The sequence below is a fragment of the Microtus pennsylvanicus genome, chromosome 11 (assembly GCF_037038515.1).
Source record: "Microtus pennsylvanicus isolate mMicPen1 chromosome 11, mMicPen1.hap1, whole genome shotgun sequence".
NCBI lineage: Eukaryota > Metazoa > Chordata > Mammalia > Rodentia > Cricetidae > Microtus > Microtus pennsylvanicus.
The window spans coordinates 4,981,690-5,002,161 of record NC_134589.1 but is presented as its reverse complement, the minus strand read 5'-3'; the positions used below and the strand labels follow the sequence as shown (position 1 = coordinate 5,002,161).

The following is a 20,472-nucleotide window of genomic DNA, read 5'->3' as shown; positions in this document are numbered from 1 at the left end:
TCTGATGCATAATTTCATGTTTAGGGAGAGATATATGGCATAAGGAAAATATTCAGCTTGACTCATTTATCTTCAACGACAGTGCATTCAAAACCGGAAATGCATTTTGAACCGAGCCGAACTGTGATGTGTATAGAAGCAACTGTCACTTCCGACGTAGCTGCTCCACAAGTTTGTAAAAGCCCATAACGGTGCTTTCATGAACTGTATGAAGCAAGATTCTTGTTTTCAAGCCATACAGTTGACACTAGAGGAATCAGAGGGAAATACACATTGTTTTGCATCACTCTAAGACCTTTATTGTTAAGTAAGCCATTGGGGGATGTTTAAGCGTGCTATACATCTGCACAGGCGATTAGAGATGCACAGGACGTGGGAATGCCAACCATTCATTCCATCCTGGGTGTGAACACATAGTGCAACAGAATAGATTTAATCGAACATCAATGATTCCCACCCCCCACCCCCTGTTTCAATGGCAGGCATCATGGGAAGACAGAGCAAAGGAAATACAGTGCAATGGAATGTACCTGCCTTCTAGAGAAACAAATTCAAACTGGTGGGGAAGGCATTGTTATGGTGGTTATGATTTCTAAGCTTGGAAATGGTTAATATTCTAATTTAGAGAAGCCATTGCTATTTTAAAAAGCCAAATCCTCTGTGTGTCTGTCTCTCTGTCTCCAAGTGTGTGTATCTCTCTCTCTCTCTCTCTCTTTCTCTCTCTCTCTCTCTCTCTCTCTCTCTCTCTCTCTCTCTCTCTCTCTCTCTCTCCCTCTGTGTGTGTGTGTGTGTGTGTGTGTGAACACATGAGCATATTGTATGATTTAGCTAATGGATTTTCCATTCCTAAGCAGCGCAGGTTAAACGTGACTTTGGTCACAGATATTAAGTTTCAGGGCAGTTTTTAACTTGCCGCTTGAGCAGATTTCTTATAAGATATCAGGGTTGAAAGATTTACTTATGCATGCGCATTTGCAAAGTACATGGTATTCTGTATTGATTCTACTTTACAGGAAGAAGCAAAGAAAAATGGAAGAGGGAGAAAAAAGGAAAATTGCAGAAGAAAGGAGAGTCCTTCAATACCTCTTTGTTTCGCTGCAGTTGGTAATCTTTGACTGTGTGATTCAGTTCATTCTACTTATGAGATCAAATCTGAGTAACTGTGGTGTGTGTGTGTGTGTGTGTGTATGTGTGTGTGTGTGTGTGTGTAGAAAAAGAGAGATCGCTGAAAGAAAAAGCAAAATGTATGTGTGTTTAAATTAAACAGCAGCTGTATCATATACTCATTCCTAGCTCAGAAACAGTGGAAAAAATACACAAATCATGCCAAGCCATAACTAATAATTCTTCAGTTTTTAAAGCTTACAGTATCTGAGACTGGGTTCATGCTAAAAGGAGTCAGGAATTAACTTCATCCTTTAACACGATAACAGAACGTGCATTTATTTTTGTCCTAAAATTTAAGCGTTTCCTAAATTATTCAGTTTATCCCTCTAATACACAATCAAATTAACTTCATTGCTCTGTTTCACAAAGTCGATCATGCTTGTAGTTCAAGTCACCGTACGCAAGACCTCACTGCCTTTAGAGAAGATTCTAGCTCTTTTAATTCCTCTCAGCCTACAGGTAGCCTCTCAGGACCAGCCGTCAACAGCATTTATTCTCAGGTCTCAGCTGCCTCTCACTGATGCACCCATCTCTGGGATCCCACCCAAATGCTTGAGAACACCTACTGGTGTATGAACACAGAGGACTTCTCTGAGGAGAACAGGGAAGGGCCACTCCCTCACTTCTGTTTGTCTGGTTGAACCAAGGTATTTAAGAGAGAAATAGTTCTCCAAATAATGATGCCTCTGCTTCCTCTGTCACATGGTTAGCTTCTAACATTCACTGATAACACTTTAGGCAAGTCTCACTGAAAGGAGTCTGTGACTTGATGGCACTGTCAATTTCTTAGAGCCACATCTGTCTGCTGCTACCAAGACACCATGAGAGGCAAATAGGGGACCTCAAACCACACTTCATTTTACTTCCATGTCTCGCGTTTCTGTGCTGAGATATGTCTTACTTGTTTTGCTTAGGTTATGAGATATTATTATAAGATCTTGTTCCATAATTATTTTATCAATGTAAATATTTAGCTCACCTGTCTCTATTTTTATCTATTCCAGCAGCCTCTTTTCTCCCACTCCTAAATATTTCACATTCAAGAGAGGATACAAGGGTGTGCCATAATGAGATTAAGTGTAATCAATTAAGCTTCTTAATAGTATTCCCAATACAAAATTTGCTACCAGTGCCAAATTTTAATGCTGGAAAGTTGTGGTATTTTTAGATGATCACTTACCAGGTTTAACCTGCTGTGCTTTCTATTGCTGCTGCAAAGGACAGGTGTAACATTTTGTTAAAAATCACGCTAACAATGTTGTGCCTTTGGGGAAGGGGCTGAAGAGGAGGGCTACATCTGGGATTCCATGGAGATTCTATTTAAAGTCAGGAGAGCTTTTTGGTAAGGGACTTCCTTACACTCATCTGGTGGGGAGGTGCCCGTCTCCTCCGGGTTCTCGCAGTTGCTCACAATGGCAACAGCACTGAAGGACCGCCTCCTGACATTGCTCTCAGAGGTACAGGATCCTCGGGCAGGGGATGGTTTCTCCAAGTTGGTGAGTTGTTGATCTTTCCAGTCCAGTTGTTTGGCACTGCAAAAGGGGGCATAGACTTCCACACTTCCTTCAAACTGCAAGCAGTTCACTTTGTAGTACTTTCTCTTCACTTCCAATACATCATTAAACCTATGGCCCCAGAGAATTTCTCTGGGGACGTAGGAACTTCTAGACTGGTGGGATGTCCCAGTGGAATCCCCAGTATAGATAAAAGTCACTAAAATCTCGAAATTATCTTTGGCCACTGCTTTGCGATCAAGGGCATACAGAGGACTCTCGTGGTCAATTTCATGGACTATGGTAACTGGGGTTACCAGGATGATCTGGTCATTGACGAGTTTGAGATCTTTAAAGGTCATGGTCATCCGCCCTTCACTGTCTTCCGAGTATCGGAGAAGCTGGGCTCTCACTGTACCCTCTACCACATGGTTTGGTCGGAAATCACCTATGCGCCACATGAGGCAAAGCTTCCCGTCTCTCATACCAATGAGTGCAAAATAGCTGAAGCGGATGGTCTGGGCTCTCTTCCGGGCGGTGGCCATCTTTGCCAAGGCTGCTCCAATGATGAAGGTGTTTATGATGCAACTTAAGATGGACTGAAGGATGACCGTGAGCACGGCCACAGAGCATTCTTCTGTGACACACCGGTAACCGTACCCGATGGTGGTCTGGGTCTCGAGGGAGAACAGAAATGCTGCAGTGAACGAATGCACGTTGTCAACACAAGGCGTGATGTCTGGATCATTTAACAGGTCTCCATGATGAAAGGCTATGAGCCAAAATATGGAGCCAAATACCAACCAGGAGAGAATATAAGACAGAGAAAATATCACGAACATGTGACGCCACTTGGTATCCACAAGAGTGGTGAAAATGTCAACCATGTAGCTCCCCCATTCTCCAAAAATGTGTTTAAAGTACACGTTGCAACTGCCATCTTTGTGGAGCAGGCGCCTTCTTGCCCTTCTCTTCTCAGCAATAGCATGCTCTGGGGGATAGCCTGGATATTTGGAATCCACATTGACAATCCGGTAACTACTTCCGTAATAGCTCATTCTTTCTTCGTCCTTTTGCGCATCTAAGAGAGTTTTATATCAGTTCAAAGTTCCAGGTGGTTGCAAATTTTTGTGTTTTCTTTTTTCCTTAATTTTCAGTTAGAATCTAAAATAAAATAGAGAACAAAAAAATTAAACATCTTATTAGCCTTAGATTCCAATTTCCATCTTGACAGCAGTTTGACATATTGGGAGCAATTTTGTGCCATCTAAAGTAGCAAATACTTTATCTGAACCATGGAGACATTCAGTATTGATTCAACATTCTGGTATAGAAAGCAACTCAGTTATTATAGGAACAAAGTGTGCAATTAGAGAAAATCAGATTTTTTTTATGTTTACAGTGTTCAAGTAAACACTATGATGACCCCAAATGGTACCTCACAACCCTTTCTCACCTGATGAGAGAACAGTGATTTTATACTAACACATTTTATTGCATGAAAACAAACTATAATATACAGAGATAAAGTAAGATTCAGTTTCAAGATTTCCAATCACTAATGCCAGAGCAATGAAGAGTTTCTACCTTTATTTTGTAATGAAATGGCTGCTCCCGTTCCTGGAGAAGGCAGCCCCTCGCGGTGGCTTCTTCTCTGTCCCACTTGGGTTTTTCTTCTCGTCTACTTCCCAGAACAGAACAGAATGAATACTGACATCTACTTCTGATTAAATTCTTTTTCTCCTAGCTCCACCCTTAGCCTTGATTGGAAAAGAAAACGTTCTTAACCCCAGAGGAGTTCAAACCACTCCCAGGTGAGCTGTTGGGAAGGTGTAAAGTTGCCTCTGCTTTTGTCTCCCAGCCTGTAACCATCCTTACAGCTCTCTGGTTTTTGACACTAACTGCTCTTCTCTCTCCCTCAGAATAGAAGCAGAAAATTTGCCAAAGTTGTAAAGCTCATTTTGCTCTTAAAGGGAGCATACTACCGTTCGACAGACCCCTCTCTTAGCTCTTGGGTGTTTTCGCTGATGCTTGTGCAGCATTCCCTAGGCAAAACTAGTTGTCAAGGAAAGTGCATACGTCTCATGTGGGGGCATCCATGTCTAAACCCACCAAAGTCTGAAAGTAAACTTGAAAAATGTGATTATCCAAACAGACTTCAGCTATTTCTGTGTAATAATAGCATCAGCACACTAATGGTTCAGTAGTTATTGGAATCTGTCTTTGACATGATACACCTGTGCCGGACAGATGGAAGAAAGGAGACTAGAGAGACATGGGCAAGAAGATTCCACCATCCACTCAGTCACACGGAAACACAGTATGACTGAATGCTACTCTCTAAAACTCAATTGGAAATTAATCACTATGGATCTACCTCACTCTTGACTGCAGAAGAGAAGAAAGAGTTAACAGCTCTCTGGCCAGAAAGAATCATTTTCTCTCTCTCCAGGGAGCAGACCCATTTTTTACAAAGAACTCTTTGTCAAGGGGACCACTTACAAGGACAGACTGTGCTTATGGCCAAAATCCCTGTAAAGCATCATGGGCTTCTCTCTCTCTCTCTCTCTCTCTCTCTCTCTCTCTCTCTCTCTCTCTCTCTAACAGTCCATTCTTTAGGTTTGTCTAGAGTAGTTCTTCCTCTCAATGGGCAATCTTTGTCCTTGTATATGGAAAGATATTTGAATAATTGCAAGATAGTGACCTAGGTCTACCAAAATGTTTCTAGGATTGCAGGACATAAAATATAAATATCTCTCTATGTTTTACAGTGCAAACATTATCTGTAATATCTGTTGATTAAATACCAGAGGCATCTGTTTAATTTAATGTAATTGACCCTGAGGGAGAAGCCACTGCAGTTTTGCTCACTCTTTATACTGACTATAGCAGGCAGGAGTCTATGATAAATCATACAAAAACAAACAAACAAAAAATGAGATAATTTCAAACCGCAGTACAGATGTGGAGGTAAAATTGTATTTTTGCTAAATGCTTCCAACCAAGAAAGTTCCTTAAGGAGAACTACCCCAAACCAGGGGAGACTGAGAGCTAAATACGAAATAAACACACACACAGATCACAGATCGAGAGCTATTGTGTATGTGTCTGTTCTATTCAGCTGCCAAAAGGGGAAAGAGGGTTTTATTTGAAACGGCTTTCAGTTGGCATCCTATTCGGATTCCCGTGGTGCTAGGAGCTATTATAAACAAGCCACTTTTGAAACACCTTCCAAAACAAGACAATCGGTGGATTAATTTGCAATTAATACAAGTTATAAGCAAGCAAATTCGGGCATGTGGAAATTGTTGTACTGCTAATAATTTCAGGGTTTGCAGTTATGACTGAGAATTCTGACCCAAGTTCCCCAGGTCCCTGATCTGGTTGTGATGAGATTTGAATCCCTGGTTAAAGGGAATCTGTCGCCACCAAACAAACCGAATTAATAGAGCCAGGTTTAATCTGAACAAAGCACTCCTGGGTGATCTCGGGAGGGTATAAAGGGTATCACATGGCTAATATGGCTACCAAGTGTGTGGCCCATAGGTGTGGTCTTGAGCAGCTCCAAGAAGGGGTTACTTTTGGTGGTTTTCTCAGGGGCAGAGTTTGAAGAGGGCCACTCCAGGGGAGATGCTGCTTGGGGTGCAGAGGGCTGGCTCTGGAATGGGCCTCTGAGCTGGGGATTCCAAACAATCTAGTCTTTTGGAGTATATATGGACTCTAGTTGGCCTTCCAGCTAAACAGGTTGGTCACTGCAACCATGCAGTTCGCTTCAATTTATACAGAGATAAGCATTCAAATCCTGTGTAGGATCCCATGTTTCCTTACTTCCTTCTTTCCTTTCCTCCCTCCCTCCCTCCCTCCCTCCCTCCCTCCCTCCCTCCCTCCCTCCCTCCTTCCTTCCTTCCTTCCCTCCTTCCTTTCTTCTTTTGTTTTTTAATTTTGTTTTTGTTTTTCTAGACAGGATTTCTCTGTAGCTTTAGAATGTGCCCTGGAAGCTCTACAGAGCTGTAGACCAGACTGGCCTGGAACTCACAGACATCCCCCTGTCTATTCCTCCCAAGTGCTGGGTTTAAAGGCATGTGCCACCCACCACCCAGCCCCATGCTTTCTTTATATATTCTTTGGTTCTCCAACCATGTCAATGAGACATACTTTGAAACAAATATCTTCAATCTAAGTGATAACCGATAGTCTAGTGTGTCCCTCACCTACGTGATCAATGAAGGGCTCATGAATACCCTTTTGTTAAATATGTTTATTTAAACAAAATAAACATATACTCATCTGGTAAGTGAGTTGTGTTAACTTGAGAACTTTTTCGATTGCTTGCTATGAGATATTAGAAAAATGTTCTTGGAGATTCATGGGAAAATCTAGCTTTTAAAACATCCATAATGTTGATCAGTGAGGACAGCTTAGGGAGTGAAGGTGCTTGCCACCAGGACTGACGACTTAACTAGATCCTGGGAATCCACACACTGGAAGGAGAGAAATGACTTCTGCAGGCTGTCCTCTGACCTCCACATACCACATCACTCACACAAACACACAAATAAATGTAGTGAATAATTTGGAAATGCTTTGATATTTACATAGTCATTTCACCACCACAAATTCCATCAAAAAAAAAAGCATCTGAAGCACACTCCCAACTTCAAGATTTATCTCACACTTCACTCTCTACAAAGAAAACTAGAGCTGGTATAATTATGAAATTATGGAATATAAAGGTCAAAGGCAGATGTTGAATCAAGAGAAACCCATTTTGCTAGCTGATAATTAGCAAAGGCACCAGATGCACTTTGTGCTTTCTATACATGGGTTAAAACAAATGGAACCTTCACAATCTGGAGGATAAACCCTTCTGATCATCAGTGTTTATTCAAACCTTCAAACGTTGTGACTGGAGACATGGATCAGAGATAAGAAGCCCCGGCTGATCTTTCTGAGGAGCCCGGCTCAAATGCCAGGAACACAGGGCACCTCTCAACCTCTGTAACTCCAGTTCCAGGGGATTATGCCCCCGCCTGACTTCCATGTCTACCAGCTAGGCATATGGTGTACAGGCATATATGCAGGAAATACATGAAATAAAATAAATCCATCTACAGGTATGTAGAAAGCTACTAGGAGGTAGCTTATTTCATTTAGTGAAAATAGCTGAGGGGTAGGTGGGTGGGAAGAAGACAGAATTAGAGAAAGTATGCCTTTCTCAGAGAGCCATTTTTCTAATATCTTGCTAATTATATTAAGAGTAGACACTGAAAAATATTATAAAATCCACTTTTAAAATGACTGCTGGGCTCTGCTATCAGACCTCTCTTTTAATAATTTCTTTGCATGGATTCAAGCTGAGTGCACCTTTTACTAATTCAGTGCCTTTTGAATGGGCCATAGACACATCAGGGGGCATTTAAAAAAAAACATGAACACCCTCCCATATTTGTTCTTGTTTTTTTCATGCATAAAACTGAAACAATTTATCTTCCATTCAGCTGCATCCTCCCATATTTAACTGCTTACCAAGTGAACCACCCTTGCAACTAGGTCTTCAAAAATAAGCTTTCTCCCAGCAGGTTAAGAGTACAGCACAATGACCAAGATTTTGCATCCTCATTTCTCATCGATGTTAAAATGCAATCTTGCCTCTACCACCTACTTAGCATAAACACATTCATTATTGCTCTTGCGTAATTCAGTATGCACCACAAAAAAAATGAGCTAAAATATTTTCGGTGAAATCCAATTATTGAAGCCAGTGGCTTTGGAGGTTAGCAAGTTCTTTTTTTTCCCACATAAAGGATCTGAGGCAGTTGACACTTAAGTCATCAGTAATCAAATTACTCTCCTGGCAGCTATTAAATGAGATAAGTTTTGATGGAAATCTGAGAGCTGCTAGGGCAAAGAGGAGAAAGGATGGCTTCATTCCTCTCGAAGTCATTGCTTTGAAAATAGCCTCTTTTGTGGAGAAAAGGGGGTAGTGAACTAGAGATGTGGTGGGGGCAGTTGTAGGGAGGGTGGGCTGAGCTCTGGTTGGAGGAAGGAGAGAGAGGAAGGATGAACTAGACCCCAGAATAAATGAGGTCGTTTGCATTTTCTACAAAACCTGTTCTTCCACTCCTTGCTTTGGAAGGGTGCTTCCCCTTTATCTTTCCTGGAACTCTTAAAAGGTATGAGTGGACACACAGAGCTCCGCATTCAGCAGCTGAATGTGTCCTTCACCTAAAAGACTCTCTCTCTATCTCTCCAGACCCCACCAACTTCTTGCTCAAATAGCTTCTCTTTGACGATACATCTGTTTAGTTCTCCCGTTTCCTTCTCAGTAGGCTCTCAACTCAGACTTTCATCTCAGACTCAGGGTGGTTACAGGGCCTGGAGTAGGTAGAAGTGGGAGAGGGGATGGGGGGAAGGGAGAGGGTGGGGGAATGGGAGGGTGTGAGTTTGGAGGAGTATACCTGTAGCTTTCCTTTGCATGAAAATGTCCTGAAGTAACCTAGTACCATGTACAATAAGAACTAGAGAACAAGAAAGGGACTATAATGTGTTAAGAACAAGCAAGTAAACTGGATGTGGGGGCAGGGAGAACTCAGCATCACAGGACCAGTGGGGACATTCACGTGAGATCCTGTTTCTTCCCAGTTTGTCTTTCAGTAATATCCACAACCTAATTTAATTCCTTTCTCACCCCCAATGTTGCCATGTGTTTTTAAACTTTTTCTTAAATGTACTTCTTTATTTTGTGTGTATGTGTGCTGAGTTTATTTTATTTTTTTTATTAGAATAACAACTACTGCACGTGTGCTGAGTTTAAATGCACATACACATGCTCATTGAATTTGATTTGAGAATTTTATTGTTACTTTTTCTGAGGACTCTATCAAAAAAAAAAAAACCCAAGAACTCCCAAACTTAGCAAATTCAACAGCCTAAGAAATTCGCAAGGCGATCCCACACTTGCTTGCTGTCTAGAGGAGGTGTGCTCGCTTGGGTAAAACAAGTTTTGATAATATTTTTGTTTGTTTTTATCTTGATCACCAGCCTGCCCATCCCTGTCTTGATTGGATGCTAGCCCACCCTTGCTATTGTTGGATGCTAGCCCACCTCTACCTTGGTTGGAGGCTAGCCTGGGTTGCTCATACCTTAGCTTGAGCTGGATTGAGGTGGGTGCAGAAGCCAGTTGGGATAAGATCAAATGTCCCTTTAAAAGACACATTTCAATCTCTGTTGTGCTATAAAAACATGTCAGCAATGATTTCTAAATTTATATTGAGAATCTGTTCAGCTGACTTCTATTATATACTAGGTCTCGTCACTTCCGAACATTGGAGGTCAGCCTCCTATTCATGTGGAGTTTAAAAATAAAAGCGACATTACTACTAGCTTCTAGGGAAAAGGAACAATATATGTCAGCGTGCAGAAGGAAGAACAGCAAAGAGGGAAGGTACCATGTGACCCAGGCCACCAGAAGGGCTTTGACGCAGAACCTGCCATTCAGGTTCAGTGCACATTACTTCTTGCCCCAGGTAAAATGCTTCCAAGCCAACCTGGCTCTCCACTCTATTTTGTTTTTCTATGACCTAGTCACTATCTGGTTGTTAAGGCTCTCATTATTTATAGGGGTGATTTCGCTGATTGTTCTGTACTAATTCTAAGAGCTGGTTCTCACAGGAACCGAACATTACAGGAACTCATCTGCATTTTACCATTGAATTCGGGCTTCTGCTCTCTTTCACCTGACTTCACCCAGCTTGTATAACACCTGCCTCCTAACACAGCTCTCGCCTCTCTCGTCCCTGGACCCTTTAAGATGAAATGAAACCACCTGCTGTGGGTACTATCTAAAGCAGCAACCCGAGACTGCAAAGGAGACTGGAAAGGAGAGGAAGATGAAAATCAGAGACTTGTATCTATCTGTGCTTCATCCACATGTCAGCAAAATGATATCAGCACTTCACAAATGTTTTTCAGCTGATTCTGTTTATATGGAGTTTGAGAGTAGCACTTGATGTATTGCAAAAGGTTTTCATGAGGAACAAATGGAAAACTCACTAGCACCATGGATGTTCTTTAACTTTATTGTACTTTCTTAACCGGAAAAATTATCTATCCTCCAATAGCTCATCATAGACTACTTGTCTAGTCTGAAAGGGATGAATGTCCAGGCGATGAATTGGAATTAACTAAGAAAGAACGAACAATTGTATCTCAGGAAGAGGAAAACCCATCACAGAAAACTCTATGATCTCTCTCTCTCTCTCTCTCTCTCTCTCTCTCTCTCTCTCTCTCTGTGTGTGTGTGTGTGTGTGTGTGTGTGTGTGTGTGTGTGTGTGTGTGTTTGGAGGATTTGGGAGAGAAGAATCAGGAAATGTAGTGGAAGCTTCCTCTCCCTATGTTTCTAGAGCAGGGCCATCTGATGATATAGAGGGCGACCAATCAGAATTTCACAGTCAAGATTGAACTGTACAAATTACATAAAGGCTTTTCAGTACTGTTATTTAAAGACACTCCAGGGGGTCCTGAGGTCAGTGGCGAGAAGCTGCATACTGAGTGTCCAAGAAGGACATAGGTATCATTTCTTAGGAGACAGCGTCAGATATTCCAACTTTTCTTGTCACTTGCCTTTGCTCAGAATTCCTTCACATTGTAAAAATTCTTTTATCCTCCAAACTGAATTTTTTCATCATTTTTCATCTTTATATCAACCAGTGACAATTTTCATTGTTTGAACAACAAAGCATTGGGAAAAATCAACTTAATGCCAACAGAAAATATCTTCTATTTGCAAGAACATATTCTAATCAGTTTTCTAAATTACATTTCAACTATCAGCAGGTCCTAGTTAGTGGAATTAGTTTCCTCGCTGTTTTCTCCTCCTGTCAAAATTATCATATCTTCAATGAATCATGTTTTCAGAGAACCACAGTGAAAGCCCCTTAGCAGGTTCTTCTTTTGTCTTTTGTCCACCAAACCGGTCATTGTTGACTTAAGGAAGACTTCCAATTGTCAATGGAGTGTTTTTCATAATCTTTACTAAACACAGAGTGGTGATATCTGACCTCTAAGCATCTTTGACTATTCTGACATAGAAAGAACCCTTCACCACATTTTTAGTTTTCTCTAATTTTTATGTTTGTGTGTTTAGTGTCACGTGTGACATTGAGTGTGTGTGTGTGTGTGTGTGTGTGTGTGTGTGTGAGAGAGAGAGAGAGAGAGAGAGAGAGAGAGAGAGAGAGAGAGAATGCACGTGTGCTCAACTGTACAGGTGGAGGTGGAGGCCAGATATTCACAATGGGGTATCTTCCTAAACACTTCTCTACTTATGTTTTGAGAGAAGTTATTCCATGGATCTTAGATGTTACGCTACACTGGCCAGAGAGCTTCTCTCTGAAAACTCTCTGTACCTCTTCATATTCCTCCCCAGTGGTGGAGTTGGAGGTACCTATGATCCCTTCTGGCTTTTCTAAATGCCAAGGATCTGAACTCAGTTTCTCATACTTTTGAAGCCAACATTGTGACCAGTACACATAATACACATGCATGTTTTTTCTAGTGTTAATTTGCCTGTTGTGTTCCATAGACTCTATTAGTTCACTCTGAGAAGGAAAATCTCTCTGCCTTACATCACAGAATGTTGGGTAGTTGTGACCAGGGACATGAGATATGCAAAGCCCACAATCTTTGGATCTTTATGGAAGTATCCCAAACCTGCTCTAATACATGACTAAATTATCGACTGGATTGCATCATGAAAAAGATTACACGCTACACAAGGAAAGACCACACTAATCTTTTCACTTCTGCATCCCTTGTAGCTAATGCAATAGGTGGCATTCAGGAATTCACTACTTGTAACCTGATGGAATGGATTAGCAAACACTGGAAAGACAATATTTCCTATCAAAGAACCTATAGTCCTAAGATCATCAACACCCTATCAATACTAACACACTTCCAAATTCCAGATCCCAATGATTCTGTTTCTTGTCTCCATAACCTCCAATTCAAAATTTAAAAACAAAACAAAACAACAACAATAAAAACCCTCCTGTTTGAAAGTCTTTTGGAACAACTATAAGCCTTACTATAATAGTTGTGTTCAAGCATGCTACAGAATTCTCTAGAAATATGAAACTTTAAAACATTGTATTTGGTACTAAAAAGTATTTTCCTAGGACTAGGGGCATAGCTCGATGGGATAATACTTGTCTAGCATGCCAGAGGCCCTGGGTTCAATCTTCAGCATCACAGTGGTGAGTGACCGAGAGAAATAATCTTCCCCAGAAATAAGCTGCCTGCCTAATTGGCTATCCAATGACAAGAGTCCAGATCTGAAAACATATACACAAGCAACATCAAATGAGCTTAACAGATTGTATGTATATATTTAGGCATTTATATGTGTATATATACATACGTATGTGTTCATGTATATAAATACGCATATCTACATACATATTATGCATATATATGTATATATACATAACAGTAAGAGTTAAACAAACATTAGGCCATGATTTCAAGCTGGAGGGAACCACGTGAGAGAGACTGGAGGGAAGAAAGGGAAAGAGGAAAATGATGTAATTGTATTTTGATTTTTAAAAGTTAAAAAAAAATCAGTACACATTCTAAATTACAGAAATTTAAACTAATATAGCACTTTTACTGAAAAATGTCATTCTAAAACTTTATCATGGATGGGCACAAAAACCTACCAAAAGAGAAAAGAAAGCTGTTTGTGGTGATTTTTGAGTTTTACCAGACCATCTAATAAACATGGGTTTGTGTAGGTGCAGCAAGATAAATAAAAACCCAGAGACAGAAATTGGGGTTCAACCTGAAGGTCAGAAAAGCCAAACAGACAGCCACTGGCTCTTACCTCTGTCTTAGTCTGAAATGGCCATCCTGCCTCCAGGAATCTCAGAATGAGACTGTGTCTGAGAGCTGCTTCCTCCTGTCTTATATCCCTCTCTTGTGTTGGGAATCAAGGTGAGTACCCCTACTGCCCAGTTTCTATGACAACAGGTGTGGCTACTGGGATTAAAGGTGTGTGTCACCACTACCTGGTCTGTGACTAATCAGTGCAGCTGTTTTACTCTCTGAACTTCAGGCAAGCTTTTTATTAAAATATAAATGAAATATCACTACATATAGGAAATTAGCATAGCCAGGTTTACTCTGTAAATATTAAAAGTGATACAGGAAAAACATGTAACATGATTTGGCACAAATAGAAACATAATTATCAAACAGTTTGAACACTGCAACTTCAAAACTTAAATATACTTAAATGCAGGAAGGTATGCAAAACAAATTTGTAATTCTATCAGTTTAGTAGGATTATTTATTCTCCTTTTGCTATTTATTATTTGTATGTTTATATATCTTGAATTTTACAATGGGAGGCTGTGTAAATGCTTGAGTGGTTAGCGGTGCTTGCTGTGCAAGCGTGACGATCTGAGTTCAGATCCCAGAACCCATGAAAACAACCTGGCACATTCCACTCCATCTTTGACCCCAGCACCATTGTTAAGGATCAGAGACTGGAGGATGGTTGGGACTTGCTGGCCACCAGCCTAGATTCAGATTCAGGGAGAGACGCTGTCTCAAAAGAAAAAGGCAGAGAGTGAGATATCAAGACATATGTACATATACCACATACTGCACCCAAACACAAGAGAGAGAGAAAGAGAGAGAGAGAGAGAGAGAGAGAGAGAGAGAGAGAGAGAGAGAGAGAGAGAGAGAGAATGAGAATGAAATTTTACAGTAAACACATCTTTTGCAAAAAAGAAATCCAGGTATTTTCAGTTCAAAATTTGAAAACTGCCAATTCTGAGGCTCTCTAAAGAGAAAACAAACCAATAGCAATCTACAAGCATTTATTAGACCTTTTAAAAGGCAGCTATAAATAGCCTGGAGAAGCAGACAGTCTTACAGACATCTAAAGTCAGACATTGATGCGGTAATTTTTGCTGGAACAATTCACAGAAACAAATATAGTGACATTTAATTCCTCTAAGTAAAACCAGATCTCCTTTGAAACACGGAGGTGGTGGGGGAAGAGGGAGTTGATCAGATCTGGACACTGAGAACAATTGGGAAAACCGTGAAAGCTACGGGTACCCTATCAGGGTTACATGAAGCAGCGGTTCTAAGGAAGCAGCGTATACATGCCCCTTTTAATACTGCCTTTCCTACCGTCCCCATTCCAGACTATATTAAACTGCCAATGCCTCCATCTCTTGGCTTTTCAGAATCTTTCTTTTATCTTTGGAAAGAAACCATTAACACATGCCGTTATGTGCAGGATTGTGGTCTATAAGAACAGATCTTGAAACCCCAAAGAAATAGGAAGTGGATGAAGGTTCTACACAGTTATTAGCATGTGCATTTGCATACACAGTGTATCTTAATGCAACCTACTGAGGTCCAAACCCATACTCAGGACAGCACTGCAGTGTGTTTGAATGTGTGGTCCTCTAACAACTTGCCTTTAAAATCCCAGAGAAGGAAATGACTAGCAAATTCTGGAACTTTTTTAGCACTGTCATTGGACTACGATAGTACCACACGGATTTTATACATCCTCAACCCCAGAATCTGCTTCTTTAACATTTTACTGAGACTAGCTATGGAAAGATAAGAATTTGAGTTCAAATGTTTGGTGGCTCACTAGGAAGAGTTGGCATTTTTGGAAGAGGTTACAATGTCCACGATTGAGTAAGTTTGTTCATTTGGATTGGTGTTTTTGAAGGAGAAAGTTGCCCTTATAAGCTGGTACCTGCTTCTCGGCATTTGTGGGAAAAGTACAGCTCTGGGCATAAAATGAGACTGTGCTCCAGAACCTATTCTTAGTGAAGGTTTAACAACAGGACTTGTAGCTATGATTACTTAAAGATAATTAAATAGTATGGATCGGGGTTGCCTTTGCAGAATGTCACCGTCTTTGAGGGTAGGTTTCTATGACAAGGGCATTAAGCAACCTTTGTGTGGGCATACCTGCAGTGAAAGGGAAGACGCACAACTTCCGAGACTTGTTTAAAAGTTCGCTTTCCATCTAATTGTCTTGACCTTCAGGGTACTTGAGGAAGATGTGACAGAACTGCCCAGAAGAACCCCTAGCATCACTGAGAATAGAAATCATGAGAGATACCTGGCAATTACTTTGGGTAACAAAACAGTCTTCCTTGTGGTTCCATGCCAGGTTGCCTATGACTGACCTATAATAGATTCCAGACAGTTTCATTTGAAAGCGGCTCTGATTAGAACTAACTGTGCATTCCCAAACAAATGGAACTTATGGAAAGCATATGTGCCAAGACTTTTGACCTTCTCAGTTTGGCATTAATGGTATCCCGACAGAAACCTAACTCCGGTGTCTCTGTTAGGATTTTCTCATTTGGGATGAGGGCCTGCAAACTGTCCTCTCTGGCAACATGAAGGCTATTTATTAGTCTATTGCATCTGCTGGGAATCAGTGAACTCACAGATGTGTTATGCTTGTAGACTAGGAACTCCCTGGATAGTGTCTACAACTTCTCTGACCTTTAAATGATTCAGTATCTGTTTTAAGTTGTCAAACCGAAAACTCGGGGCATCTTTATTGGGGAGGAAAATGAAGCAACTGTTATCGCTTGTTGGCTCAATTCCCATTTCCCTGGTGGATACAGAAAATTGAGAAGGCCCTAAAATACAAGACAAGATAGCCTCTAAGGAAGATCCAGACAAATAGCCTCTTAAGGATTCTACACGCTGCATGCTGCTAGCAAGTGGGATTAGCTTTGTATTGCTGTGTGCATTCCCAAGGCTCCTTAGATGTGAAGAACGACCACCAGCGAGTTTTTGGATGATTTAGGTAGATAGTAAGACTAAAGTACATTTGATAGACCCTTGAATTTTCATGAATCCAATTTTCTGTGCTTTCTCTTCTCATTATACTTTTGTTTCCGTGATGGTCCTGTAGATTAACCCAGCCTGACCTGACTTGAAAGGTTTGAATTTCATTATTCATGAATATCTACACAAAGTGACAACCCAAATCAGCAATATTTTCCTCAGAAAGGTAAGTGAGATGTATCTCGGTTCCAGTGTTTCTCAAGCAACAGTATTTATTTTGGCGGGACCTAGACTGTCAGGCTAAGCATAGGCAGAGGCACTTTTTGAGTTGTATCTCCTTGTAAAACGATGAAACTTTCTCTTAAGTGACTCTGTTTCACAAACAAATGTACTGATGCCTACAATGGTGTTAAAAACATGAAAATGGTTTCATGTATTCGATTTAATCAGTATTCAACTGTATCTGTGATGACCTGGATTAAGGATTGGAAAGGTTCTTATAGTCGTTAAAGAAAGCCAGCCTTGTTCTACCGGAGATGTTCTCTCAAAGAGCCCTCTTAAAAAGCACACCTCTGTGAGAAAGTAGTATCAGAGTGATTGAGGCTAGGGCTTCATGAGAAAGAAAGTTGGCTTTGCTTGAGACCTTCTCAGCATCTAAGACTCCAGCTGGCACCCTGACAATATGCTTCTCTGGTTAACTTTGCCCCCTCAGCTGATGAAGGAAGTTAGAGCCATACACAGATAAACTGTAAAAGTAAAATAATAAGAAATCAGATTGTGTTTAGCTCGGAATAAGCTCATGCTTCGTAAAGAACAACCATCTGTGTACCTGGGGATGCTATTCTCTCTGGCTTTGTGTTCTCTGAAACACAAAGACAATGTGATCAGTTAAAGACAATGATTGCCAGGCAAAAAACCATTTAGGAATTCAAATATTAATACCTAAGTCTAATTCATGCAGCAGGCAGTATGCCTATGAACATTTGAGTGATGCTTAACTCAAACAAATGCATTTCCAACATGCCAATCAAAACTTTTTATTCACCAAGGATTTACACAACATAGAAATACAATGAACAAACTCTAAAATATTTTGAAACCAGAAACGAATGTGATTGGGGTGTACTGTATGAAATCCCCAAGTAATTAATAAAAATATTATGCTGCAGAAAAATAAAGATTATTTACAACAAGTTTTACTATAAATCATGTGTCCACTTCCCTTTGGTTTGTAATGCCTGGAGAAGGACACAGAGATGAGTCAATTGCTTTCTTTGGAAATAAAATTTGATTTTGCTATCACTTCATCAAAATGCCATTAACATGCCCATACAATAAATATCATTGGCAAGAAATTCATCCACTGGGAATTGTTTTGAGGTTTAAAATACAATCGAAGAATATGCTAAGAATGTTGGTTATTTTCATTCATAGAACTCAGGAATAGAGGCAGAAATGCTGTTTGGGTGTTGTTTCTACAGTGTGAAACTTCATTGGCATTTTGGATTCTTTTGTTGTTGTTGGTTTTTTTGTTTTTTGGGTTTTTTTTTTGGTGTTTTTCAAGACAGGGTTTCTTTGTAGCTTTGGAGCCTGTCCTGGAACTAGCTCTTGTAGACCAGGCTGGTCTCAAACTCACAAAGATTCGCCTGCTTCTGCCTCCCGAGTGCTGGGATTAAAGGCGTGTGCCACCACCTCCCAGCCTGGATTCTTGAGTCTCTTATAACTTTTCTGTAAGGGCAAACTGGGGACCGAAATTTAAAAAGAAAGAAAAAAGAAAGGAAGAAAGGAAGAAATGAGGGGGGGAGAGAGGGAAGGAGGGAAGGGAGGGAGAAAAAAGAGGGAGGGAGGGAGGGAGGGAGGGAGGGAGGGAGGGAGGGAGAGAGAGAGAGAGAGAGAGAGAGAGAAAGAAAGAAAGAAAGAAAGAAAGAAAGAAAGAAAGAAAGAAAGAAAGAAAGAAAGAAAGAAAGAAAGAAAAATGTAATGGTGAGGCCAAGCTCCAGGTTAGGGTACTTGCCTTGCATGTGTGAGACCATATAAACATGCAATTAAAATCCAACCCTCCGAGGCAGATTTCCAGCCAGTTGTGAGTGTTCCCATGCCAGCTCCTGTATCCACAAACATTTTTTTAAAGGACACATATCAAGCTAAGAAAATATTTGTGCTTTTATTCATTCACATTTAGCTAAATGGCACCAGAAACTTTTGAAAGCCAAGAATTATAAGGCTGACTCTCTGACCCTCTGGGATTTCCACTTGGATCACAGCTCTCTTTCCCTGAGCTGCAAAAACATGGCAACAGCTTGGGTCTGCCTAACCATCAAGCAAAGCAGGTCTCCACCTCCTTCGCTGAAGTGGACCTCTTCTGTTTTGAGGCAAAGAATACCCTGTATGGAAACAGCACATTGGAACCATTCGTCTTGCTTATGTGTGGACATGTTGCACTGCTCCTTTCCCTGAAGAGATCTTACAATCAATCACATATAATAGCACTAATCAAACAGCAACTACATAAGCAGTGATGGCCAGGAAGTCATCTGATCAGTGTGTGTATAACTTATCAGTGTGGTGCAACTTTCAGGTCTTTGGCGATGCCAATCAACATTTATCTATGTGTTCCCTGTGTCTGCTTTTCGGACATCACCCACTCATTGCTTAATCTCTTCTCTCAGGGTTGCAATGCCTGACCACTAATGCCTGCTTCCTAATGATGATCATATAATGCAGGTTGTAATAAAAAACGTTTTTGAAGATACAGTTTAAATTTGTCATTGTATATATTTGTTGGACATATATTGTGTTGCATAGGAGCAATTTCCTACACATTTATAGCATACACTGAGCATTCCATTTTATCCCCTGGCATTCTATCCCATCATCCCTTCCCTCCCCATTTCTTTTTCCCATAAACTCTCTTTTGTTCTCCTAGACAATTTTATTCTCACTTACTCTATATGTATATGTGTGTGTGTGTGCGCGCGCGCGTGTGTGTATGATTTTATGTATTTATATAAAATCTAGAAACCACATATAAAACATTATATTAGTCTGAGACTAGCTTAATTTGCTCAATATTTCTAGTTGTATCCATTTTCCTACAAAAAGGACTCTTCTTTATGGCCACAAAAATTCCATAGTGCACACCTACAGCATTTATCTATTCCTCTGTTCTTTTCTCTGATATTGGACAGAACCCAACTAGTGAAGCCAGTTCCAGCACTTGTAGACCAACTTTAAGAGGACTACCCAGAAGTGGGCACAGAATTTATAACTCCATCTTTGTAGTTCTACACAGAGCTTTGACTAACACTAGTGACCCTTGCTTATGATTCTATCACCTGTCACTTATATGTTTTGTTGTTATTGTTCTTGCTTTTGTTTTAAGATCTCACTGTGTATACCAGGCTGGCTTTGTACTCACAGAGATCCATCTACCTCTGATTCCCAAGTGTTGGGATTAAAGGTCTGTGCGACCAGACCCTACTAAGTATATTTTATGTTACATTTATATATTTTATAGTTTGTCAATTCCCTAGCTACAAGAGAAACTGAAGAAATTTACTAAAGAGTGTTCCAAAAAATCTAAGATTTCAATCAGTTCTCTATAACTAGACAAAAATCATGCGAAGAGATCAATGTCACACACTGGGATTGCCTGTCTTTTGTGTGTAATGCTGAGCCTGGTTTCTAGAATTAAACCGATCTAATTCTAATCTTCTGTCTCCCTGTACCAGGTTGCTGCAAGATAGTTCAGTTTACCTGAGCTATGTCTACTTTGTCTGGATAAGCCAAACATTGAGTAAATATCAGCCTACTAAGCCTGACCAGACCAAAGCATTAAGAATCTGAAGACTCTGCACTTGGGAAGCAGAGGCAGGAGGATCCCAGTGAGTACAAGCCAAGCCTGGCCTAAAGAGGGAGTTCCAGAACAGCCAAGGCTACAGACAGAGAGCCTGTTTCAAAAAGAAGGGAGGAAGGA

The 20,472-nt window shown here is 40.6% G+C and overlaps 1 protein-coding gene and 1 long non-coding RNA gene across 3 annotated transcripts in view; one reads left to right on the top strand and one right to left on the bottom strand.

Moving 5' to 3' along the window:
* Positions 1-20,472, top strand: part of LOC142859705 (uncharacterized) — a 57,764-nt gene that overhangs the window by 30,678 nt on the left and 6,614 nt on the right. Inside the window, exons 2-3 of the long non-coding RNA XR_012912233.1 lie at positions 16,624-16,722; positions 20,228-20,380. This is a non-coding gene — a long non-coding RNA (uncharacterized LOC142859705). The remainder of the gene's footprint in view (positions 1-16,623; positions 16,723-20,227; positions 20,381-20,472) is intronic.
* Positions 274-20,472, bottom strand: part of Kcnj16 (potassium inwardly rectifying channel subfamily J member 16) — a 56,881-nt gene continuing 36,682 nt past the window's right edge. The window contains exons 1-2 of one of the 2 annotated variants that reach the window (XM_075989983.1): positions 4,248-4,546; positions 274-3,824 (exon numbers count right to left, since the gene is read on the bottom strand). In XM_075989983.1, the coding sequence (XP_075846098.1) occupies positions 2,459-3,718 (1,260 nt within the window). In that variant the 5' untranslated portion in view covers positions 3,719-3,824; positions 4,248-4,546 and the 3' untranslated portion in view covers positions 274-2,458. Of the gene's footprint in view, positions 3,825-4,247; positions 4,547-20,472 lie in introns of those variants that run through there. The other variant, XM_075989984.1, reaches the window with a different exon arrangement.